The 26,818-nt window shown below is 34.0% G+C and overlaps 1 protein-coding gene across 4 annotated transcripts; it reads right to left on the bottom strand.

Moving 5' to 3' along the window:
• Nucleotides 1-1,171: 1,171 nt before the first annotated feature.
• LOC120088044 (glutamine--tRNA ligase-like) lies at nucleotides 1,172-16,753 on the bottom strand. Of its 4 annotated transcripts, none has more exons than XM_039045065.2 (23): nucleotides 16,076-16,753; nucleotides 15,704-15,754; nucleotides 15,413-15,484; nucleotides 15,158-15,257; nucleotides 14,940-15,035; nucleotides 12,223-12,284; nucleotides 11,982-12,083; nucleotides 11,785-11,880; nucleotides 11,412-11,564; nucleotides 11,247-11,302; nucleotides 10,963-11,053; nucleotides 10,790-10,876; nucleotides 10,366-10,563; nucleotides 10,186-10,284; nucleotides 4,449-4,580; nucleotides 4,233-4,369; nucleotides 4,018-4,117; nucleotides 3,842-3,937; nucleotides 3,281-3,381; nucleotides 3,086-3,191; nucleotides 2,904-2,993; nucleotides 2,682-2,811; nucleotides 1,172-1,477 (listed from the first exon to the last, which is right to left on the bottom strand). In XM_039045065.2, the coding sequence occupies exons 1-23, from the start codon at nucleotides 16,211-16,213 to the stop codon at nucleotides 1,389-1,391; spliced, it is 2,382 nt and encodes a 793-aa protein (XP_038900993.1). In that variant the 5' UTR covers nucleotides 16,214-16,753; the 3' UTR covers nucleotides 1,172-1,388. The 4 variants fall into 4 exon arrangements, with proteins under 4 accessions (XP_038900993.1, XP_038900995.1, XP_090161950.1 ...); XM_039045067.2 differs by having other exon boundaries at nucleotides 15,599-15,754; nucleotides 16,076-16,668; XM_090305824.1 differs by lacking the exon at nucleotides 12,223-12,284 and having other exon boundaries at nucleotides 16,076-16,702.
• Nucleotides 16,754-26,818: the final 10,065 nt, after the last annotated feature.

Below are 26,818 nucleotides of genomic sequence, written 5' to 3'. Positions count from 1 at the left end.
AACAATAATTACTTTGTTTCAATTATGCATTTAAGTTTGTAGTAGATTTTGTATGTAATCTTGATGGTCAATATTTTAATTATGCAATTATGAATTAGTTATTTTGTTTTAGATTTTTTTGTACCTCCAAAAAAGGGAGCTTTATATATGAAACAAATGAATTGCATCCTAATATAACGTTTTTTTTTTTTTTTTTGTCCATGTTAACCAAGATACCTCCCAAAATGACAAAAATGATTAGATTTTAATATAAATTATTCAATTAATCTTGTATAAATTAGTGAAACATATAGCGTTAATGATATTTTCGAAATATGATATTTTATATACATAATTGTTTGTATTATAAAAAATAATAATAGAAAAAATTATACACGAAAATAACCTAAATTTAAATTACTGATTGTCATAATTCAGACTATAATAACTTGCACTCCAAACACAGACTATTATAACACAAATTAAAATAATCAGCACCCCAAGACTATAATAACCTACTCTACGCCCCAAACATACCCTTTGAGTTTCCTTTGAGAATCGTCCATTTTATAGGTATTTGTAACGTAGGATCTATAGACTAATTATCTTATAAAAATAGAAGTTTAATTTACTCAAATGGTAAGTTTCACACGCTTGATTAAATGAAATCTAGAGGAATGTGTAAATTGATACACATACGAAAGATCAAATTATATAATTATTAATTCATGATTTTTATTGATACAACCTCAAAGTTTAAGAGTATAGATTCATATTCGTATCACATTAACATAGTTACTTATTTAATTCAATTGTAATAAACTAATAAATATTGATTGATTGTTTAAAATACATACATATTAATTTCATTGATTCTATATGTAGCAATACAGTTTCTTAGTTTGTTAATTTCCTAATTTCAATCAATTCACTTAATCTGTTAAATTGTGTATTCTTTATTTTAGTAATCCCTCGTCACACAATGGACAATTTATTGCCAAAATCAGAGTTTAATTCGCCCGACTCTCCTCTCTCTGTAGGTTGAAAGTTTCAATCCACGTGCTTACTGCCTGCAATTGTACTTCCAAAAAAAAATGACAATTTATTCATATGTTAAAACTAATATTTTTAATACATTAACTGAATTATATTTATTTCTAAGAAGATTAATTCATCAATTTATGTATCACAATTACGTAAAATATATGTATTATTCTCATTAAATAAACAATAATAACATTTGTTTATACAAAAATCTGATAACATTCTCGTGTGTAAATCAAACACGGTCATGTTATTCATAATCATACGTATCTGTGTGTACACAAAGCTGAATACAATTTTAAAGTGAAAATTTTACCAGCTGACACCTTTTTTTCCCCATCCATGGCATTTTTTTCCTTTTCAACTTACTTGCTCTTATAGCTATCTCGAAGGGTGACGGTCCGGTTGAATACGAGTTTCTCCGGAGTCGAGTCTTTATCAACTGCAAAATACCCTGAAAAAATGTAGGAAATAGATGGGTAAGTCAAAAACAGAAGCAAAATATGAAAACAAGGAAAATTTTCATAAGTAGACTATCAAATTCTCGTTCTCATATGAGAAGATCCAGATTACGTGCATATTTGGGAGTGATTTTAAAATCATAAAAAAATTCTTTTATTATTTTTAAAATCATTCTAAAACACACTTTTATCTCTCAAAATTAATTTAATATTAAATTTTATGCTTTTAAATGTAATTTTGATATCATCGAAAAGGATTAAAAACACGTTTCATATGTGATTTTGAAAATGAAAAAAAGTGATTTTAACTATTTTAGAACACTTACAAACATGTCATACATATCATATCCATAGGTCTCTACCTTCGTATGTACAAGGGAAAGAAAATATAATAACCATGAAACTTTCCTGCAACTTTTTTTTTTTTTTTTGACAATTATCAATTTATATCCAATTTCGGGGTTAGTATCAATTAAAACCATAAAATAACAATAACATCAATTTACACCCTCCAAATTTTGTTTGACCAATTACATATGATACAATGAGTTAATTAAATTGCTACATTTTCATAAATAAATCAATTTAGACTCTTAACTACAATTGTCTTTGAACATTGTCCACACGTTAATTCTCATACATATATGTACACATCTTCAAATGCCAGTTTGACAAAACAATAATTAGAGAAAATACATGGATAATTCTCAAAAGAAAATTTTGACCAAAAGTCTAAACTGATCTATTTATGAATGTTTAAGGATTTAATTGATACGATTATAAATTTCATGCAAGTTTTTTTTTCCAAAAGGAACATAATAGAGTGTAAATTGATACACTCACAAAAGTTTATGGTTTAAATTGATACAACTCTTAAAGTTTAGGGATATGAATTGATATTTTTCTTTTTTTTTTCTTTTTTTTTTTTTTTTTTTTTAAGTTCTATGAAGTTTTTGGCTTGATAGGAGTAGCTGAGTAGGAGGTTTTTACTAGTCTCACTTCAATACGTCCTTGGGGTTTCTCCCAGTAGAGTTTTTCCAGTTGCTTTTGGCCAATATATTTTGTTCGATCTTTCTTTTGTTCTTTTATCATTCTTACACAAATTTAAAAAATAAAAGAACAGTAATGATAATAGAGAAAAAAAATAATAATTATTCAACTAAGGCATAAACCATACTGAGCAGCCAAAAAACTTACCGAGCCTTTCAAATTGGAATGTGTCCCCAACAACAGCATTCCTAAGTCCTGGTACAGCATATGCGCTTGGGATGACTACTTTAGAATGTGGGTTCAAATCAGCAAGCCAATCATCAAGTTCAGCAGGGTTCTGATATAGCAAAAACAAGAGATTAGAATACAAATTACACAAAATGCATAGCAAACAAACACGCATAGAGAAAAGCCATGGGCAGATCCAACCTCAGAAAGGAATAGCTTGTCAAACAATCTAACTTCCACACTGAGAGGATTAACTTCAGGAGAAGGTTGTGCAACCCAATGGAGGACTCCCTACATTTAAGCAGAAAACTTTATTATTGTACTGCAAGCTTTAAGAACATCTAAAACTAGACAGTAAAAAGCTTTGGCCTAACAAAAGAAACCTTTGGCTTTGATTTCTTGGAAGCATCGTATTCTGCTCGAATCTCAAGTACTGTTTCATTGTCGTCCGCAAGGATAACATCCGTGCATTTAATAGGATATGCATACCTGGAAACAAAGAAAAAAGTTACTGTTTTATGGCATGCGTTTGTTGTATGTGAATATAATGGCAAAACAAACTTGCAATCATTAAATACCTCAGGAGGACAGACTTTCCAGGTGCAAGGCCATAGTAATCTTTGGAATCTTTCAACCGGAAATCTGATTGTTCTATGTACACAATATTGGAAAATGGAACCTAGAGCAAGAACAGGACAAGTAGAAAGAAAACCGTAATATTCAGTTTCAGTAGTAAAAGCAATGAAAAAAGAATAAGGTGGTGTAAACAATATTATAATATATTAATAAGATAAATATGACAGAAAAAACAGACGTCCTTTAAAAATGAAAAATAAAATTACAGGAAATAAAAATATTAACACGGTGGTGTAAACCACGTTATGAGGATCGTGCATCATAAGAATGCTGATTTTTCTTTTTCTTTTTTTTTGAGATATTCACCATAAAAAGGTTGAGATATCCACTACGAAACAAATGGAAAATTACAAGAAATCGAATAATTATTGATAAGGTTCCCATTTTAAGAATCATCATAATATGGTTGATCAAATGAAATGCTTCTTGGAGATTGTTAATGTATAGTATACGCACCAACACCAGACGCATATATAACAGTATAAAAAGAAAACCAAGTTCACCTTATAAAAGGCCGATGCCTCATCTGCTTGAGCTTCAGGCCATTTCTTGGCATCAAGATCCAATATTGATCCATTTTCTAAGTTTGTAATAACAATCTGAGGAAATAAAAAATTCATCAAAAAACACCAAACAAAAAATATATTATAAGAAATCTAATAACAATCAAAGAGTGCACCTTAAGCGGCTGCAAGACAACCATTGCTCGTGCAGCTGTTTTATTTAGCTCTTCTCTAATGTGATATTCAAGACGATCAAAGCGAATCAAAGAACAGTCACTGTAGTGAAAATATCAGATAGTTATTGTAACAGATAAATAAATGTGACATCACATGCAACCGCCTTCTTTTTACGTGCCCATATATTAGGCATCATACTACAAAATATTCCAACCTTCTAGTAATTCCAATTCCTCGAACAAAAGCATTAATGGCTGTTGATGTAACACCTCTGCGCCTAAGACCAGCAAGTGTCAGTAGGCGAGGATCATCCCAACCATCAACCCATTTTTCGGTCACCAGTCGATTTAACTGCAAATGGCACGTGGGGTAGCAAAAGATCACATATCTAAGTTGTTCAAAGATGAATTTAGAAGCATGCCACACCCACCTTACGCTTAGACAACACATTATTTGAAACATTGAGGCGAGAATATTCCCACACATATGGTTGGTAAAGGTCCAGTGCATGCAATAACCAGTAGTACGAAGCACGACGTGTTTCAAATTCCAAGGTGCAGAGCTGAGAGAAGACAATGGAATAAAAGAATGTATAGAAATCAAATTTGTGAGAACCCTAGTTAGAGATTATTAGTAGGATAATAGTAAGGGCATAGGGATCATTAGCCAATGGTGCCTTGGTTATAAATATAGTGTGTTAGGGTCTTTACAGGATGCCCATCATTTTGATAGGTATTTACATTGTGGGAACTTGGTAGAGAGTAACCCTCCCAAAAGACTGATATTATAGTTTCTTCATTGATATTACTCCCGTAGACATCCATTATTTACTTAAGAATTCTCAAGTGACAACATACAACATTCAGCCTACCAACTATGACCAATTCGAGAGGGTCACAATCATCCACGCTTATTGGCTTCACAAGACAAGAACACAACCTTCAGTGTTTACAGATCCCATATAAGAAAAACAACATAGCCAACAAGGGAAGTTATAACTACCTAATAGACAATAAGATCTATCTGATATTGATCCCTTTTCTACACCTTAGTGTAGGCTTAGTAAGCTTTTGTTATTTCTCTCGTAGCAAAGCCAATTGGAGGACTTTCCCCTTTCTTTTATTTTACATTTCATTGTTCTATGAAATATTATGTTTCTTCTTTCTTTTCAACCAAAAAACTTAGAGAGAGAGAGAGAGAGAGAGAGAGAGAGAACATCTACAGGATACATTACAAAACGAAGGCCTCTATTTTATAATTCAGCAAAAAGATCTATCTGATACATTAGCTTTCTGATTTCTCACAGCTAGACAACTCAGTCACCAAATTTTGTTTTAAAGTAGCTCATTTCAAGTAATTTAATAACTCTGTCCTCAGACCACTGTATAATTATGTCATTTTCACGGTAACCTATCAAAATATGTATTATACTCTTGTAGGGGGTGAAGGAAGGAGAGCCCTATGTTCGGACGAAAATATCAAGAAATATGGATGAGAAATGAAAGTACTCAGGAGGCAAGCGAACACATGCAGCCTTTTGAGGACCAGAGTGATAAAATCAAAAGTTGGCTATTTGGAGGGTATTTCCCATTTCTAACGGAGGGATAACTACTTTGAGAAACGCAGTCTGGTTAAGAATCCCCTCTTATTTGATGTCAATCTTCAGCATCATGTGGCTATTTGTAGAAACATTGAAAATATTTCCAGAATGTCTCTTTGGAAGAGAGCTGGCGAAGTGAAAGGGTGCCATCTTGTTAGTTGGGATGAACTTTTGACTTCTCATTCTTCGGGAGATTTGGGTGTGGCAGATCTTAGATCAAAGAATATCTCCTTACGAAAAGGATATGGAGGTTTGAGAAAGAAAACAAAGCCAGTTGGTGGGAAGAGCAAGTTTGGTGTGGAATCAACTATAGACTATCTCGGCACTTGTAAAGGTTCCTCCCACAGATATATATTTCACATAACACAAATTAGCAAATACAAGACCAGTTTGATATGGTAGAAATCTCCCCATTGATATTTTTCACAAAATAACAACACAAAATATAACATAACCTCAAAAAGGAAAGCTAACTAACATAAATACGTTGACCATAAACGAACAGGTAAACCCCAGAAGATAAGTGAAAGACCCATTAAGAGTTTGGATGCGAATTTCCAGATCTACCCCTCCTAACATAATGGTGAACTATCAGAGGTCTCACAGCAATCTAAGTGGAAATTCCTTCAGCCCTCGGAAAGAAATTGCATAGACCAGTAGTTTTTTTTTTTAAATATGTGAGTTGCAGGGTAGGAGATGGCTGCGAAATTCTATTTTGGGAAGACAAGTGGATCGCAAACCAGCCTTTAAAGGTGATGTTCCCTCCATGCATTTAAAAAACTAAATCCAGTAAGGGCCATCAGTTGTGGAACTCCATGGCCAAAACTGGGACTTGAAGTTGAGGAGGGATATCTTGACAGAGAGCTTGAAGAGACAGTTCTGATCTTATTCTATGTCACATGATGACTCCTTTTCAGTTGAGCCATTCTGTCCCAAGCTTGTTGTGAAGGAAGCTGCCCTGAATAGACAGAGTTCTGATCTTATATGAAAAGTTAATTGTCCTAATAAGGTCAAAATCTTATAGATTTTCTCTTTTGAGAGTTTGAATACTTGTTGTATAATCTAAAGAACCATGCAAAATTATGCTCTCTCCCCCAATTGGAGCGTTCTTTGTAAAATAACTGAGTCCTTGAAGTTGACACATCTTTTATTTTATGCCCTTTTGCTGCAGATTGTTGGGGAAGGTTGTTTAATTTGTTCAACTTGCAATGGTGTTGGCCTAGCAAAGCCTCTTCTCTTCTTCAGCTTATTGAGGACCCCGTGTTTCATGCTCAAGCAAAAATCCTTTTGTCTAATGGGGTCTTTGCCCTTCTCTAGAGGATTTGGTTTGAAAGAAACTCGAGGATCTTTTGTGGCCATGAACTAAGCAAGGACGTTTTTTGAGATCATGTTACTCCCTTTGCTTCTATTTGGTCTTCTACCTCTAAATTCTTTTGTGATTATAGTCTAACTCATATTTACACCCGTTGGGCTTCCGTTTTGTAACTTGGTGTGTGGAGATATCTCATCTCCCCTCTTTTGTATCCTCCTTTAGATAATGAAAGTTAAGTTTTGTATCAAAAAATGAAAAAAGAAAGACAGCTTGAAAAGTGGGGCAACCCATCTTCCATTTAGGAGCGTTTTAGGCCAACTAACATCCATGATCAGTTGTTATGGAGTCTAAAAAGTAGAAACTAGTGGAGCATTCATGATGAAGTCTGCCTATTTGGCTTTGCAAGAGAATAGAATGCTCTTGGGCAAGAATTTGTGGGGTGGTTCTGATGTAGCCTAAGAGATAAAAAGAAGAAAAATCTCCAATAATAAAATCAAAGACTTTATTATCAATCGAAAGTTGCCAATATAAAAAGACAATCTCTCTATTTATAGAATTGGGAAGCAAACTAATTCTAATCCTAATTAATCAAAGAAACTAATCCTAATCCTAATTAGTCAAAGAAACTAATCCTAATCCTAATATACCAAGGAAACTAATCCTAATACTAATCAACTATGGAAACTAATCCCAATCCTAATCAATTATGGATTTGACCATAATACCCTAATTTATCCTAATCCTACTACATCATTTTATCCCTCCCAAAAAAAACTCATTAACGAGTTTTAAAACAAAAATGAAGATAAAAATAAAAAAGTAAGCCACTCAAACGGACACATCTCTGAACATCGGGCACCAATAACAACCAATTTTCACGAGCCACGCCAATATATCAAATATTTGATTCTTGAAAGGGAAAATTATTTCCATCAATACTATCATTAATGACCCTAAGAATTAAGTAGTTCAAAAAATCCTTTGTTGTTAAAATATATGCAGTCTCCTTAAGGAATGGAAGAAAAATATTTTCAATTTTCTTTGAATTAGGTTGCCTATGAGTATTTTTTCTTCCACACTTAAAGAATTCACGTCCTCCCAGTATTTCTTTTGATATAATCTTGATCTTGGTTGTTCTTGAATGATTCTCGGTAAATCTTGGACATTTTTTGCACACCATAGGTGGTGTTGATTCTTTTGTTGTCTTTCTTGGTGGTCAAGACTAACTTTCCCTCTATTCTCTTGTGGTGGAGGTAATTGTGGTTGGTTGTGTAGCTCGGTTAATTGATCTGACTAATTGGACACATTCTTTACAGTGACTTCATCTTTTTCAACACGTCCATCGTTGATTTCATCAATTAATAGTTTCTCATCATCTGGTTCGAATTGAGCAACTTTCATGTTAGTCCCATCGACTTTTTCTTCATCCAACACAAGCTCCTCTTCGATCTTTCTACCTTTCTTATTCAACTCATCTTCAATTGATTTTTTCTTTTCTTTTACTCTGTTCATTTTTTGCGCAATTTCACAGCCCATTTGGATGAGTTCTTGATCTTTTTGAGTGACTAAATGTGATTTTGGATGGTTTCTTGAAAAATCTTGAAGATCATAATTATGCCTTGAATTTTTTCCAAAAGAACCCAAATTTCATTCAGCCTCTTTCGAAAGTCCTCTTGATAGATGTTTTCATTTGAATAATTCTGTTTTCTTGAAAATGTTTCGACCTCCAAATTTATGTTGGAATGATTCATGGGTGTTCTTTGATGTTGGTGATAATAATTTCTTTCACACTCTGAATCATCTAACTCCTAATTCTTACGTCGATTTCTAGAGAAACTGGATTGATTGGATCGTCAGGCTCTTTGTTGATAATGTCGCCTTGTTATTCCGTTCCAAACTACATTAAAATCTTTATCAGAATCGTTAGAATCACTATAATCAAATTTCAAATGTGGATAATGATAGGTTCTTTGAGAAAATCGAGCACAGACGAAATTATTATGTTGGAATTCTTCTGAATCATTTGAATCAAAATTCCAACACTGTTTTTGGGAGGAAATTTGACTTTCTTGTCTATACCAACTGCTATATTTTTTCTTCGTCGTCTTCCTTGATCGGTAATAGTCCATTCTTGAAAATCTTGAAAAAAAAAGCTCAGTATCTTCTTTCTTTTTTAAAATTTAAAGGGTTCCCCCTATATAGATGTGGACTATTGAACAACGAGCATAGCCCACGAAGCTCCCTTTTGCAATCGGCGTCACTAAGAATTTTCCGATCTTCCATCGGCGGCAGTCAACGTTGGCCCAAACGAATGCTCTAATACCAAATTGATGTAGCCTAGGAGATAAAAGAAGAGAAATCTCCAATAATAATATTAAAGTCTTTATTATGAATCAAAAGTTGCCAATACAATAAGACAATCTTGGAAAGCACACTAATCCTAACCTAATTAATTAAAGAAACTAATCCTAATCCTAATTAGTCAAAGAAACTAATCTTAATCTTAATAAACCAATGAAAGTAATCCTAATTCTAATTAACCATGGAAACTAATCTCAATCCTAATCAATTAAGGATTTGACCATAATACCCTAACTTATCCTAATCCTACTACATCAGGTTCAGTGCCTAAAAAGTAGTTCTTTTTGTTGACCTCAGCTCACAGAAGTATAAATACCTAATACAAGGTTCAATGGAGATATCCCTACTCATCTATCTCCCCAAATACGTTTGTGTTATGCTAGAGGAACAAACTTGATCACCTTCTTCTACATTGCAATTTTACTAGCATGGCTAGGGATTATTTCCACTTATTTGGCTCAAATTGGTGTCAGTCTCCACCAATAGATGCTTGCTTGGTGGAATCCTTAATCGGATGGGGTTTCAAAGATAGGGCTAAAATGCTTTGGAACAGCATTGTGTTGAAGGGTATTTTGTGCTTGATATGTAAGGAAAAAAATACTAGAATCTTAAGAAATGATAGAATCTTATCCAATAAGCTCAATTCTCTTGATTATTATTGTGACCTTGTTTAGTTCATAGTCTCTACTTGGAGTGGCCAACATACGTTTTTTTGTCACTACTCCACTTTCTTCATCAACTTAGATTGGAAGGTTTTTATATCAATTGTCTATGGTTGGGAAGGAGACACCTTGTACCTGTGCCCGCAAGGTTAAGTTTTGGTAGTTGAATGAATGTTCATCGTTGCTTATTTAGGAAAAAAAAAATGAAAGCATGTCAAGGAGGTAAACATACCGAATGTGTTATATTTTCAAGAGAGTCCACAGTGCAGTGTGCATAATCATAACTTGGATAAATACACCACTTGTCTCCGGCATGTGGATGAGGTGTAAACTGGACGAGCAATTTGCAACATAGAGTATCAGTGTCTACAGAGTTCAGATGTGTGTGTAAACAAGCTAAGAAAGGTCTCACCTTAATACGATATGCAATAAGGTCATACATATTAAAATTATCACTCTGCATGTCTTGCTTCATTCTAAGAGTCGCCTTGCCTTCCTCAATCAGACCTTGCTTCATTTCGTCGAACAATTTCAATGACTCAGCTACAGGCCTATCCCTCCAGGGACTATTCATCTTTTTCTCTCTATATTCTTTTATTTCGTCGGGAGTCTAAAACCAATAATTGAAAATGTACTTTAGTCAATGAGTCAAACAGATGTCAATGTTATCATGGATCACAAAAACACTGACACAAGCACAAAAGTTAAGCTAACTGATCAACTCATGATAATTATCAACATCGAGGCCTCACAAATGTTATCTTAGAAGAAAGCAAACATTCCCACTGCAGTTCACATGCAACACAAAAAATATTATATACAATTGCCAAAATGACCTGGTGATCAACATAAGCATGGCCCTTACGTATGAGCTCCACAGCTAATTCATACAGATCTTGGAAGTAATCACTAGCATAAGTAATCTGGAAAGGAAACAAACAAAAACCAAATGGTATCAATATAAGAACAGATAAAACAAATAATTGACCAAAGTGGACTAAAATTACACCTTGAAAGGCTCCCAGCCCATCCACTTGACAATTTCTTCTATATGATCAATATACTCCTCCTTCTCAGCTTCCGGATTTGTGTCATCATACCTACAAGCACACATTTTCAAACATCAGCAAAAATAAAACGGTCAACTATATTGTTCAAACTACAATGTTCATAAGCAATTATCAGACATTGTTGAACACAGAAGATTTAAGGTAGAAGAATGAATCGATGATAAACTTAGTAAAAAAAATGAAAAACAAAGATTGTTATGCAATGCAAGAAAAGAAATTTAACCTCAAATAACAGCCTCCACCTCGCTCTTTTGCAAGGCCAAAATCCACAAACATCGCCTGATCGATCATAATGATAATAACAAATAGAGGAAAGCTTCTGGTGAAGGACTGAAGACAACAATTGATAAAAGGAAAAAAAAGCATATAAAAGAACAGCTAATACTACCTTGGCATGACCAATATGGAGATAACCATTTGGTTCAGGAGGAAAGCGAGTCAAAACTCTTCCCCCCGTTACTTTTAGGTGCTTTTCAAGCAGCTCCTTGGTGTTGCAACATCTTAGGATAGTTCCATTACTGAAAAATACTTCAGTATGAACCTATCAATTTGTAAGGAAAAACTGTCAAAAATTGTAGTACTTGAAAGTAAATCCTTCACGAGTATATTTACTGATTCAGTTCATGCAAATCTCTCTGGTATGGAGAGATGAGAACTGATATGTTTTCTAAATTCTAAGAGAAACGTATACAAAAATATTTAGAAAAAGAGGCGTAACCCATTAGAGGAAGCTAAGCATCTTTTAGGAATTTATTTTTTACCTTATAATTATCCTCTGGCTGAGGGAATATTAAATATGGGTTAAAATCTTCCTCAGATGGAGGTTGTTCCGGTGAAACAATAGCAGCAGGTTTGTCCTGAACAAAAGTTGTGAGTAATAACAGAAAATAAGTTACAAAAAGGGCTAGTCATCACACAAAGAGATACAGGAACTTCATAGTACAGAAGATGTGCTCACCTCCAATTTAGCAGGCTTCTCTTTTTTCTTTTTCGCTATTTTTTCATTATCTGCTGCAGTCCTTTCACCGAGTAATTCAAATAATTTGTAATCAATAAATTGCTGTCAGCATAAGGTAAACGGGTGGTGGAAAAACAATGTTAGAGAAAAAGAAAACATGAAAATAGATAAACTAAATGGCCCAATCATATGAAATTACAGCATAAACTCCTAAGACGAAGTTCTCATAATGTAGAAGCACCTTGACAATCTTTGGATCAGCCCAAGGATGCTTCTTCCGTACCTGCCCAAACAAGTCACCCACTACAACCAAAAGAATTAAGTAAATATATGGCTCATTTGATAACGTTGATGTTTCCTATTTTCTGTTTCTGTTTCTCATTTTTTAAGAAGCTGACTTGTTTGATAATCATTCCTGTTTCTTATTCCTAAAATTTGAGAAACGTTCCTAAAATGGAGTCAAAATTGAGGAACTACAAAAAGTAGTGTCTCCTGTTCCGTTTCTATTTTATTTAACCGTTTCTATTTTATTTAAGGTTGTTTCTAAAATGTATCAAAGTGTAGATTTGACTAGTTAGTAAGAAAGCTTGCCCAAAACACTCCTTAACTTCGTGGTCTTGGATCAATCTCATGTGAGACTTTTATTTTATTTTTCTTTCTTTCTTTTTATTTCATTTTTCTCTATAAATTTTTTTTTTATCTCTTTTATAATTATCTCTTTCTTTTATTTGTATTTATTTTTCTTTATTATTTTTTTTTATATCTATATGTTAATTTAATTTTTAATTTTTAATTTTCAAATATTTAGATTTATATATTATTTTGATTTTCAAATTTCAAATTTTCAATAGATTTGTTTTTAAATATAGGAAAATGAACCAAAATATTTACAAATATAGCAAAGTTAATTTTGAATTTTCAAATACTTAGATTTATATATTATTTTGATTTTCAAATTTTAGATTTTCAATAGAGTTGTTTTCATATATAAGAAAATAAACCAAAATATTTACAAATATAGCAAAATTTCACTGTCTATATGTGATAGACCGCGATAGACTAGTATTGTGTCTATCTATGTCATGATAAACACAGATAGTAATCTATTACAGATAACTGTGATATTTTGCTATTATTTATAAATATTTTCAATATTTTTCTCATTTAAAATAATTTCCATTTTCAATGTGTATATATAAATATTTTTTGAATTTTGAATTTTAAATTTTGCGATATGAATTTTTATATATATTTTTAAATTTATTTTTTTATTTTTCTTACATATGAAACCAATTATAATTTTACAATATATAAATTTTGTTTACTAAGATATTCATTTAGGTTCATTTTAATATTTTTACAATCACGACATTTACATAATAATATAATTAAGTTAGATTTGAGTCTACATTTAAAATTTAAAAGAAAAATGACTTGAGTGAGAAATAATATTGTAAATCAAATTTTAACAACATATGAATAATAGAAACAGCTGTATTATTGTTATTAATTTTACATCGGGACTTATGTGTATTTGATAATTTAAATATTTGATAATTATTGTTTATATTTTAATGGCTATATATTTTTTATTTTATATAATTAGATTAAATTTAAACTATAAAATATAGAAAAACATATAAAGGAAAAAATACAAGAAACGAGAAACAAGAATAGTTATCAAATAAGTTTCCATTCTTGTTTCTTTTTTTTTTTTTCAAGAAAGTGGAGACAGGAATAGTTATCAAACATATTCCTGTTTCTTGTTCTCAAAAAAGGGGAAACAAGAAACAGGGGAAACGAGAAATGGAAACGTTATCAAACGGGCCCATGATTGACAACAAACGGGCCCATAATTGACCTAACTTGAATAAATTTTGCAAGTAAAAACTATCTACATGTATGGAATGCAATGGAACTTCCTATCCTAAATAAAAACAGGCAGCATACGAATACCAACTGGCATGCAATCTGCATTTACACACTGCTGCAGAGTGCAGAGACAATCCACAGAACCTACTTGCAATTTTCCTCCTAGAATGGAATCTTGTTATCTCCGACTCTTACTTTTTCAAGTTCGACCCCATTCTTATGTGTGCTTGCTACTTACAACGATAATTATTAAATAATTTCATTGAACACCTAGCCTACAAATTTGGCATTGGAAAACTCAAGTGGATGTTCAACATCCTAAGTAGGTACCAGAGCATAAATCTATAACAGCTCTTCTCTTTGAACATTGAGCCAACTTATGGTAGTTCGTTTTTCATTTATGTAATTGTCACATGTCACCTCTAAAGGAGCTAGATCTATGCCAGCATATGCCTTTTGATAAAAGCATCAGACAAAAAGTAATAATATCATAATATAATAAATACATAAATGATAAGAAAGTGAAAAGGAAACCCTTAGTTACAACTGAATGCACATATATATAGGATGATGCAACCATTACAGCGTCGAAGGGCAGTTCTATGCGGCCATTAACGTTGGCTGGAAGTACAAGAACATACATAGCAATTAAAAATGAAGAAAAGTTCAAATGGAAGAAAAATCAATTTGATGTAAAAAGCAACACATAGGATACGGATGGTGGACTAGAAACATCACTAATCAAGCAAAAGCACCTTTGCAGTACAGCATAACCATATGAAGCATCGAGTCAAAACAAAATTGTTCGGTAAACAATCATTTATAAATATGTTAAAACAATTCCTTGTAGAGACTAACCAACCAATCTAAAATTGAGTAATGTCCACCCTCTCTGGAAAAGAAAAACACACAAACACAAGCAAACACAAGCAACAGGGATAGACGAATGCACCCAAAAGAAAGATAATGGTTTAATGGCTTAATTAAATACATGCCTTCTAGTAGAAGAATAAAAAACCAAATAATAATGAAAAATAATCTCGAAGGTAACACACTTCGAATCTCAACTACAAGAAAAGTACCAACCATTTGTCCGATAACGTTGCTCCAGAATTTCCTTTTTATGCTCTTCAAAAACCTCATTAACAGTCTGCTTAATTTCTTCAACGGAAACTTCTACACCTGCATGAGCATATAATATAATCAAGGTATTAACATATAGAATATAACTACAGAGAGAAACCAACAATAAGTGTGCACTCCTACTAAAGGATCAAACCAAATGACAAGTAATATTATCATACCAACACCACATGCATTTTCAAATTCATTTAATTTAATATCTTCTTGGCCAGCAGCAGAAAAAAATGAAAATGCCGCTTCCAATTGAGCCGGCATCTTTACCTGCAAAGTAACACACAATTTTAAAAGAGCGCATAGTGTTGTATGATTGCAATTATCCTGCAACCTAAAGAAGAAGTTCAAGTAATGACACAATAAAGAGGTATTTCAAGGATGTTGGAGATGGTTGTTTCTTTAAGAAGTCTTCATCTGAAAACCTTATTTGAAGTAATATAGTGCAGCAATATTGGTCGATGAACGAGAGCATTTGTTGGATACTTTGTCGCAACCTGAATAGAAATGCAACACCAAGCTATTAAATAATTCAGAGAAAATTTTCTCCTTTAGAGGAAAAAAAGAAAATGAAAGGGTGGATGCTTGTACATAAGTATGTAGAGAAGTACCGTAACAATTGAACAAATTAGGTATAATCCAAGAAAACCCATCCAGCTAATATTTCCTCAATTGAATGAGTAACTGAAAACTTAGAAGTAGTTGGACAAGCTTACAGTATACAAGAGATTTCCAACAGCCCTATCGCATCCATCAAGCACGCCAGCCTGAAAATTAAGGATGAAAAGCGATGAACTACAAACTCTAACTAAGTTTTGCGTCCTCAAAGCTCCATTACAATTTACGTCAAATCAGGACAACATATAGCAGAATTATTAAATTAAAGAAAAAATCAACTGTTTTCATTTAAAAAAAAATGAAAAAAATGGCATACAAAAAAATCAAGCCACTATACTACAAAAAGTAAATCCACCTCATTTAACAATCCACTACAAATTACATATCACCTCCTTTCCTTGGCTTATTATTTCACTTTTTTCATCGAGTAACCATAGAAATTGACAAGGATGAGAGAAAAGTGAGAATACCTCGTGAATAACGGCATTGAGATTGGCAGTGACCTTGTTGTTGGCTACGGTGTTTCGTGCAGTGCGCTCATCCAATCCAATTTTCAGAAACTGCTCCAGCAACTTATCCTTGTCAATATTCTCATTCTTCACTGTCATTTCTGCTTGAGAGAGGGAACGTAAATGGAAGTCGAGGAATTGGGAATGGAGTCTGGAAGAGGGAGGGAGGAGAGAGGGAGGACAATGGAAATAATGGAGAAAAACCCTAACAAAACTAAGTGGAATCAAAAGGAATAAGTGAGCTGTGGGGTGGAAGATTTTGCCGTTGGATTCCAACTTTGGGACAAGGTTTTGCTGTGACCTGGTGTATAGAAAATGGTTAGTCCAACAATCCAACGCTAGATAGTTGCAAAATAAAATAATCTGCCTTTAAGCAATCCTTTAAAACCCTTGGAGAAGAGAGAAACCTTCTCCACATAAAGATGCCTTTATGACCAATTTAGGGAATGTAAAACCCTAGCCTCCATTCTAGATTTTCACTCAAATATTTTTCTTTCGACCATTCTCAGTTATTCTTCCTCATCCAAGGTGATTGAGATCACTCTTATACACTTGGATTCCTTGAGAATAACAAGATTGCACAGAAAATGTGAAGAGTTTGAGATTCGACAAAGATTTGTTGCTTTCTCCTTTGTTTCTTCTTTTAGCATGATTCCTATCATGTTTATCCATTATTATTTCTATTTTTTTTTTTTTTGTTTCCTTAAAAACTGAAAAACAAAATGGAATGCGATCTCACACTTCCGCAGGAATTCGAGCCAATTCTTGCAATTTTGTTTTTTGGTTTTTAGAAAAAAAAAATAGAGAACACGGTGGGTGCTTTTGTGCATTGCTTTCGTGACATGAGTACTGAAATTTTCATTTGGGTAATTTTGGTTTAATAGATGTTTTCGGTATTTGACACATAGACTCGTCTTATTTGATTATCTTGATTCGATCATGTAAGTGAAAGGATCGAATCCCAAGCAGAAGCGTGTGATCCCCTTGCAATTTTATTTTCGATTTTACATAAACAATTTATGGTATAAAAATAATAAACATAATGGATAAACAATCAAGATTAGCATGCATTTAAGAGAAGAAAAGAGTGAAAAGCAAAACTTTACCTTTGTAGATTCCCAAATTCTTCACGACTCCCCTGCATCCTGTAAGTGAAACCTTGTTATTCTTTAGATCCCGAGAATTGGATGTGTGGTCTCGATCATGAATACCTATATATAGAGAGGAAGGGTAACCCATTCTCCTAGTTTTTTTTTTCTATTACTACTATAATTCTAATTTAATTAAATAACTTTTGTTTAATTAATTAGTCCAATAATTAAATAACCATTAAATTCAATTTAATATATATAATTTATTAGTAAATAAATAAACATCATATGTTTACTTATCTCTACTTCTAAAAAATTAATTAATTAATTAATTGACCATTAATTAATCAATTAAACGACTATATTAAATCATATTTAATATAGAATTAATCAACATATAATTATCCCATATTTATATGTATACATCTCTTTAATATTTGAATCTTATTCAAATATTTTTTTCTCTTAATTATAGATCACATCTATAATTAACCATATTATATTAATCTTATTAATATGCAATTGATTTGAACAATTTAAACCATTCCTCTTATATATCTTTTAGTGAGTTAACAAGAGAACCTTATGAACCTACAAATTAGAAGCTCAAAGGATATAAGATTAATTAATTAAACTCTTTAATTAAATTAATCAATTTTCTTTAACTACCGATCACTACACTAAAGATCAATAGTTGCACTCTTCGCATTGTAGATTTATTTTTGTGTCCACAGATATAATTAATCAATAGTGAGTCGACCCTTCACAAATTGCTCATAACTATAGTTGGGTCAAAATATCGTTTTACTCCTGTAGTTACATCTAACTTTTTAAATACCATTGATCCCTCCAATGAACAAACAGTTTATAGTCCAACTATAAACTAACACCTCTCGGGCCAGTGAGAGGTTGATGCTTCAATGTTCAAGACCCAGAATTAGCTATTAAGGGACAATTTATCTACTTTCCCTAAGGTCAGGAAAGAAGTTAGTTGTATAGATGTATTCCCAACTTCCTACTCAGACAAGTCCCCAAAATAATAGGCTATTTGAGTCAGCTAACAAAGCCACTCTCACCCATACAAATCAAAAGATTGTCCTCATAGACATGAGTTCACAACTCACTCAAGATTAAGGTCAAATTACCTATGTCATCCCAGTGAAATGTAAGTCTCTTCTAGCAATGGTGTTATATAGAAAGACTATTCATTTCATGGTCCGGTCTTATACAAACTTTTTGTATAGAATATCCCGCTCGCATGTTTACACATGAGTGAACAAGATCAGATCATTTGTAGCATGTTACAACAATTATAACATCTACAAAGCAGGTCGTATTCGTAGTGTCACAGGATAAGGTACCCAACCTTATTCATCTACTATAGACCATTTAGGCTATCACTTAAACTTGATCCACTTGTTTGTCTCCACATACATGTTTAAGTTTCATAAAATAACCTTTGGTCTTAGTTTATTGGATTGATTTAATGCAATCTAAACAATAATAAATTATCTCTTATTTTATTTGTAAACCCTGAACCTTATTTTCCCTGCCTAAGTATGTTCACTAATGTGTTAAGTAAGATAAGTATGAAATAATGTTATGTTTTTAGGGAAAGGCATGAAGATATTAAAGAAGAAAGGATGAATCTTGAGTTTTGAGAAATGAGATATCGGGTAGTAAGGTGTTTGGTTTTAGCAAGTAGAAAATTTGGCTAAGTGTTGAAGTCAAGTGTAGCTTTGCAATGAAGCTTGTGAAGCATGGGCGTATGGAGCATGTGTTGTGCGACAACCAAGGTTAAGGGTTGGCCGAGGGCTTGCTATGCGTTAACAATGGGCAACCGGTGATCAAGGCCTTAGGAGGCTGTTGATGCCAAGGGCGTGTAAGCGTTAGGCTATTGAGGCGTCGAGTGCACGACATGAGCAAGGCAGCCTAGGTGTTGAAGCTGGACATGCGCGTCAATCAATGTGTGGCAGTGAGATTATGTGTTGGCCACAAGCCTATGCAAGGAAAGGAGAAGCGTCGGAGTATGCGTCAAGTGGTAGTCGGGCGCGATATGAAGTCCCTATGCGTTAGAAGACCATGTGTGTGCTTAGGTTGCATTGGTGGTGTTGGCGCAAGGCACATGAGGCATGCGCTGCTCAATGGTTATGCATTAAGGTTGCCTAGCGTCTAGTTGGTGATGCAATAGGATTAAGCTATGCATTGGCTAAGGCTAGGCGATGCACTATCTGAAGGGGCATGCGGCCAAAGGGTAGCAAGTGGTGGAATGGAGTTTTAGCCTTACGTTGATGGAAAGGGGAAGGTGATAAGCTTAATCACCGTTTAAGTGGCCAGCTGTCATGATCAAATCATTTAATTCCAATTAGTGGAATGATGTGGCAGCTTGAAAATTAAGGAAAAGCATGTAGTTTGTGGTATAAAAGGGATGGCTAGCTTTTGAATGTGGGTTTGAGTATTTCACTTGTGCTATTAGGGTGATTTCAGAGCCGTTTGAAAGCTTTATGAGTCTAATTGATGATCTAGGCCTTTCGAAAGGAAAATCCATAAGAATCAAGCTGAAATTTGAAGAGTTTGTAAGAAGGTCGAGCTCTTGGGTGAAGTTGGGCCAGTGTTGAAGATTTGAAGTTTCTGGCCACCACGAGAAGTTCTAAGCTCAAAATTTAAGGTAAGAATGTTAAGACAATTTTGAACAAGTTTGTAGAAGGAAATTTTCTAAGAAAAAGCTTGGAAAATGAGTTATTTGAATTATAAGTTTATTTTGAAATTTTGAACAAGCAGGTAGCTACTTGGGTTGAACAAATAGGCAACTCAAGGGCTAGCATGTGCCCAAGTGGCGGCTAAGTGATGAGTTGTGCGGGGAGTGTGCGACACGTTATGTAGGCATGCATTGAAGGCTTGGACACATTGAAGACAATACGCGTGCAAGGACTGATTGATGCAAGGCCCTGTGCAAGTAAAGACACTAGACTGTGTGCGAGGGGGCTGAAGGCGTGTGTCAGGCTAAACGTGCTTGTGCGTTGAGCGTTGAGAGCATAGGCTGGGAAGTGTTACGAGAGTGAGCAGTTGGACAGGTGCTTGAGCTATGCGTTGGCGCATGGTGTGAGCGTTGCTATTGCTTGTTGGTCGCCTAGTTGAGACATAAAATTCAAAGAAATTTCTAAGTGTTGAACGCCTAAGGTATGCGTTTGGATGAATGGATCCTAAATAAAGATTAAATATGAGCTTAATTACGCAAATTAGTCTCAAAAGGGAGACCATTACTAGTAGCTAAAGGATGTTGTTACGTCTACAAGATTGACACCAATAGGAGAAGCTTACCAACCTTAAAGGAGTTGCCAAAGCTGTGAGTGAAAAATCTAAGAAGTTTTCTAAATGTTCTAGTAAGAAGTTTTCTAAATGTTTTAGTAACTCATGCTAGCTTAATTATAAGAATGTTTTCCAAGCAAACCAAGTTTTAAGAGTTAGTATCACATGTTAGTTTAAAAGAATGTTTATAAAGCATGTTTAAGTATTTATGTGTTTATGTACACAAAGCATGCGTTAGAAGTTTTAAAAGATATGAAAGCTCTTATTCATTTTGCTATGTTTTCAAGTATACATGCTTGTAAAGAATAAGTTTTATGATGAGCATGATAAACCTGATACTAAAGGACTCTGAGAAGGTATCTGGGCCATAGTACCTAAGGTATGATGGTACTTAATTATTACTATGTACATGTAGGTATATTTGATGTTGATTATGTTGAGGTCACTCCATACCAGCTAAGGCTTGACGTTGAGGGATTAAGCAAAGGAGTTCTTTCTCAACTAAGGATTCAGATGTTTAATGCTTTCTAGATGTTATATGTTTTTAAGTTTTAAGTATGAGTTTGCCTGGTAGTTTTCAAATTTTAAGTATGATGTTATATTTATTTAGTCACTCACTAGGCTAGTAGCTCACCTCATTTGAAATGTTTTCTCTTCCCAGGTAGCGGTCAACTTCCTAAGAGGTAACTCTGTTGCTGCTCTGCCACTCAAAGACTTTAGCTCGGAAAGAAGTTTAGGTGTTGGTTCTGTATATACTTGAACACATGTCTTGTTCATATAGGGACTAGGCTAGTATGTCGAGACCAACTGGTTTTTGTATTGTACATATGTTATGTTTATCAAAAGTTGTATGGAACCCTGTTCCTATTTAAGTATGTGAATTGTCAGTTGAACTATTCTATATGTTTCTTAAATACGTTTGTATACCAGGGTTTCTAAGCAGTAAAGTAAGTCAGTTAGGATGTAAGTGCTACAAAAGGGTGGTAATTGCTGCAGTCACATTCCTTTATAGGTTAAAAGGGTAATCTGGGAGGGGGTATGACATTATTAGATATATAATTTGTCTTTACAAATTACAAGATACACTCGATTTAGGACATTAACTCCAACAATCTCCCACTTGTCCTAAAACGAGTGAAATGTACCGTATCAAACACAATATAATGAATAAGTGGAGCATAAAGTATTAAATACCAAAAATGGGATGTACAGTATCAAATACAATACAATAAACTAGGGCATACAATATACCCAACAACATTTCCTACTTGCCCTAGATTAAATTACTCATATCTCGTAGACCCATGCTCTCTAGGTGACCCTAAAAAACTTTAGCCGTGAGAGCCTTTGTAAATGGATTAGCAACATTGTTCTTCGAGGCAATCTATGTGATAATCACATTTCCTAGTGTCGCAATCTCTGTAATGAGATGATACTTGCGCTCTATATGTTTTCCACGTTTGTGGCTACGAGGCTCTTTAGAGTTTACCACTGTACCACTGTTATCACAATAAAGGGTGATGGGCAAAGTCATATTTGGAACAACTTCCAAATCTGCCAGAAAATTTCTAAGCCACACAGTTTCCTTAGTAGCTTCACAAACAGCTACATATTTTGTCTTCATTGTGGATTTTACAATGCATCCTTGCTTAATGCTCTGCCATACTATACCTCCTCCATTCAGAGTGAACATTGATTTCTGATGTAGATTTCCTTGAGTCCTTATCAGTCTGAAAATCAAGGTCGGTGTATCCTGTAAATATCAAATCCTTAGCACCATACACAAGCATATAGTTTCTCGTTCTCCTAAGATACTTGAGAATGGATTTGGGCACTTTCTAGTGATTAAATCCTGAATTGGACCGATATCTCCTGACCACTCCCACTGCATGGCAGATATCGGGTCTAGTACACAACATGGCATACATAATGCTACCTATCGCAAATGCATAAGGAATCTATCTCATCTTCTCAACCTCTTGAGGTGTCTTAGGACACTGTTCCTTAGAAAGAACAATACCATGCCTAAAAGGTAGTAAACCTTTCTTGGAATTCTACATCGAATACTTGACAAGAAGTTTGTTAATATACGATGCCTGAGACAAGGCTAGCGTTTTGTTCTTACGATCCCTTATAATTTGGATCCCTAGAACATATTGAGCTTCATCTAAATCTTTTATTTGGAACTGAACAACTAACCATTCCTTAATTTTGGTCAGAAACCTACATCATTCCCAATGAGTAGGATATCATCCACATACGATACCAAGAAAACTATTGAACCGTTAATGATCTTCTTGTAAACACAAGGTTCATCAACATTTTGATTAAAGCCATAGTTTTTTACCGCAACGTCAATCCTCATGTTCCAAGATCTAAGATGTCTATTTCAATCCATAGATGAACCGATTTATCTTGTAAATTTCCACAGAAAGGGAAAAAGGTCAAAGGTGCAAAGGAAATTGTTTCCTCTGCAACTAGGATGGGCATTGGAAACGGAACTGCCTAATTTATTTGGCTGAGAAGAAGAAGAACAAAGAAGGTAAATATAATTTACTTGTTCTTGAAATGTGCTGAGTAGAACATGCCAACAATACATGAATACTTGATTCAGGAGCCACTAACCATGTTTGCACTTATTTACAGGAAAGTAGTTTCTGGAGGCAGCTCGAGGCTAGATAGATGACTCTCAGGGTAGAAACGGGCGAGGTTGTCTCAACTGTAGCAGTAGGGAGCTTTAAGTTACTTTATTATTATTATTATTATTTTAAATTGATATTGTTGGAAATGTGTACTTTGTTCCAAACTTTAAAAGGAACTTGATTTCAATATCTTGTTTGCTAGAACATTCTTATAATATATTGTTTACTTTTGATAAAGCGTTTGTCTCGAAAAATGGTGTTGAGATATGTTCAGCAACAAATGAAAGTAACTTATACATACTAAGGTCGTTAGTATCTAAAATGCTCCATAATATTAAAATGTTCAACACTGCACCTAGCCAAAACAAAAGAAGGAAAGTTTCTCCAAAAGAAAATGCTCATCTTTGGCATCTAGGACTAGGTCACATTAATCTCAATAAGATTGAGAGATTGGTTAAGAATGGACTTCTAAACGAGTTAGAAGAAAATTCTTTACCGATATGTGAGTCTTGTCTCGAAGGAAAAATAACAAAATGACCTTTTACTGGAAAAGGTTATAGAGCCAAAGAACCCTTGGAGCTTATACATTCAGACCTTTATGGTTCGATGAATGTTAAAGCAAGGAGATGTTTTGAATACTTCATCACTTTCAATGATGATTTTTCTTAATATGGATACGTTTACCTAATGTAACACAAGTTTGATACACTTGAAAAGTTCAAGGAGTATAAGGTTGAGGTTGAGAATTTGTTAGGTAAAAGGATAAAAATACTTTGATTAGATCGAGGTGGAGAGTACGTGGATGTAAGATTCTAGAATTATATGATAGAATATGGTATCACATCTCAACTCTCAGCGTCCAGTACATCTAAATAGAATGGTGTATTAGAAAGGAGAAACAAAACCCTATTAGACATGATTTGTTCCATGATGAGTTATGCTTCTCTTCCCATCTCGTTCTGGGATTATGCAGTGGAGACTGCAACATACATTTTGAACCAAGTTTAATCAAAGAGTGTTTATGAAACATCTTTTGATTTATGGAGAGGTCGTAAAAGTAGTTTATAGTATTTCAGGATTTGGGGGTGTCCACCACACGTGCTTATGGAAAACTCGAAGAAATTGGAATCACGTTCAAAATTATGCCTATTTGTAGAGTACTCCAAGAAAACGAGAGGTGGTTTGTTTTCCGATCCAAAAGAGAATAAGGTATTTGTGTCGATAAATGCAACTTTTTTGAAGGAAGACCACATTAGAGAGCGTAAACCACGAATTATGATTGTATTGAATGAACTCACCAAAGACACTACTGAAACATCAACAAGAGTTGTTGAAGAATAAAATAATTCAACAAAAGTTGTTGATATACATTGCTTCATTAAGTCAAACACATCCTACTCAAATGTTGAGGGAGCCTCGACATAGTAGAAGGGTTAGAACTTAACCCACTCGCTATTTGGGTTTAACTAAAACTCAAAGTATCATACAAGATGATAACATTGAGGATCCATTGTCTTACAATAAGGAAATGGAAGATGTTAACAAGGATGAATGGATTAAGGCTATGAATCAATAAATGGAGTTTATGTACTCCAATTTTGTCTGGGAACTTGTTGACCAACTTGATGGCATAAAACCTATAGGTTGAAAATGGTTCTACAAGAGGAAAAGAGGTGTAGATGGAAAGGTGCAAACCTTCAAGGCTAGATTAGTAGCAAAGAGTACCCAGGTTGAGGGGGTGGACTATGAAGAAATCTTCTTACCTATTACTAAGATAAAATCTATCCAGATTCTCTAGAATATTACCACATATTATGTCTATGTAAATGGACATTAAGACTACCTTTTTTAATGGTAATCTTGAAGAGATAATCTACATGACTCAACCAGAAGAATTCATAGTACAAGGTCAAGAGCAAAAAGTTGGCAAGCTAAGTCGATCCATTTATGGATTGAAACAGACATCTCGATCTTGGAACATGAGGTTTGATGTTGTAGTCAAAACTATGGCTTTAATCAAAATGTCGATGAACCTTGTGTTTACAAGAAGATCATTAACGGTTCAGTAGCTTTCTTGATGTTGTATGTAGATGATATCCTACTCATTGGGAATGATGTAGGATTTCTAACCAAAATTAAGGAATGATTAGCTGCTCAATTCCAAATGAAATATTTGGGTGAAGCACAGTATGTTCTAGGGATTCAAATCATAATGGATTATAAGAATAAAACGTTAGCCTTATCGTATATTGAAAAAACGTTTGTCAAGTATTCGATGCAGAATTCTAATAAAGGTTTATTACCTTTTAGGCATGGAATTATTCTATCTAAGAAACAGTGTCCTAAGACACCTCAAGAGGTTGAAGAGATGAGATAGATTCCTTATGCATCTTTGGTAGGTAGCTTTATGTATGCCATGCTATATACTAGGCTCGATATCTGCCATGTAGTGGGAATGGTTAATAGATATCATTCCAACTCAAGATTAGATCATTAGATGGCGATAACAGTCATTCTCAAGTATCTTAGGAGAACGAGAAACTATACGCTCGTGTATGGTGCTAAGGATTTGATCCTTACAGAATATACTAACTCTAATTTTTAGACTAATAAGGATTCCAGGAAATCCACATCAGGATCAGTGTTCACTCTAAATGGAGGAGCTATAGTATGGCATAGCATCAAGCAAGGAAATCCACAACTATAGCTTTTTTGATATTATATGTTGATAATATCATGCTCATTAGGAATGAGGTAGGATTCCTTGTTGACGTCAAGAGATGGTTGGCATTGCAATTCCAAATGAAAGATTTAGAAGATGCACAATATGTTCTTGGAATCCAAATAGTTCGAAATTGCAAGAACAAAACGCTAAAACTATCTCAAGCATCTTATATAGACAAGATGTTGTCTTGATATAAAATGCAAAATTCCAAAAGAGGTTTATTACCTTTTCGACACGAAATTAATTTGTCTAAAGAACAGTGTCCTAAGACACCTCAAGAAGTTGAGGATATAAAAAGAAATCCTTATGCATCAGCAGTTGGAAGCTTGATGTATGCTATGTTATGTACATGTTCAGATATATGCCTTGCAGTCGGAATCGTCAGCATGTTCCAGTCCAATTCTGGATATAGTGATTGGACTGTCATTAAGAACATCCTCAAGTATCTTCCAAGAACGAGGGACTATATGCTCGTGTATGGCGCCAAGGATTTGATCCTTACTGGGTACATTGATTCTAATTTTTAGACTGATGTAGATTCTAGAAAATCTACTCTGGGATCAGTATTTCTGACTCTACCATGGAAACTGAATATTTAGTTACATGTGAAGCAGTGTAGCTTAAAAAGTTATTAACCGGTTTGGGAGTGGTTCCAAATATGTGTTTGTCAATCACCCTGTATTGTGACAACACCAGAGCAGTTGCCAACTCAAAAGAACCAAGAAGCCATAAATGCGGCAAGCACATCGAGTGCAAGTACCATCTCATCAGAGAGATAGTATATCGAGGAGACGTGATCTTAACGCAGATAGCCTCATAAGAAAATTTAGTTGATCCATTTATGAAGGCCCTCATGGCTAAAGTGTTCAAGGGTCACCTTGTCGGACTAGGATTATGAGCTTTATAAATCTAGGGCTAGCGGAAGAACTCATAGGTA

This window comes from Benincasa hispida, chromosome 10 (assembly GCF_027475165.1).
Source record: "Benincasa hispida cultivar pf3 chromosome 10, pf3_genome.v1.1, whole genome shotgun sequence".
In the NCBI taxonomy this organism is placed as follows: Eukaryota; Viridiplantae; Streptophyta; class Magnoliopsida; order Cucurbitales; family Cucurbitaceae; genus Benincasa; species Benincasa hispida.
The sequence above is the reverse complement of the archived record's forward strand: the minus strand, read 5'-3'. Positions and strand labels throughout refer to the sequence as shown.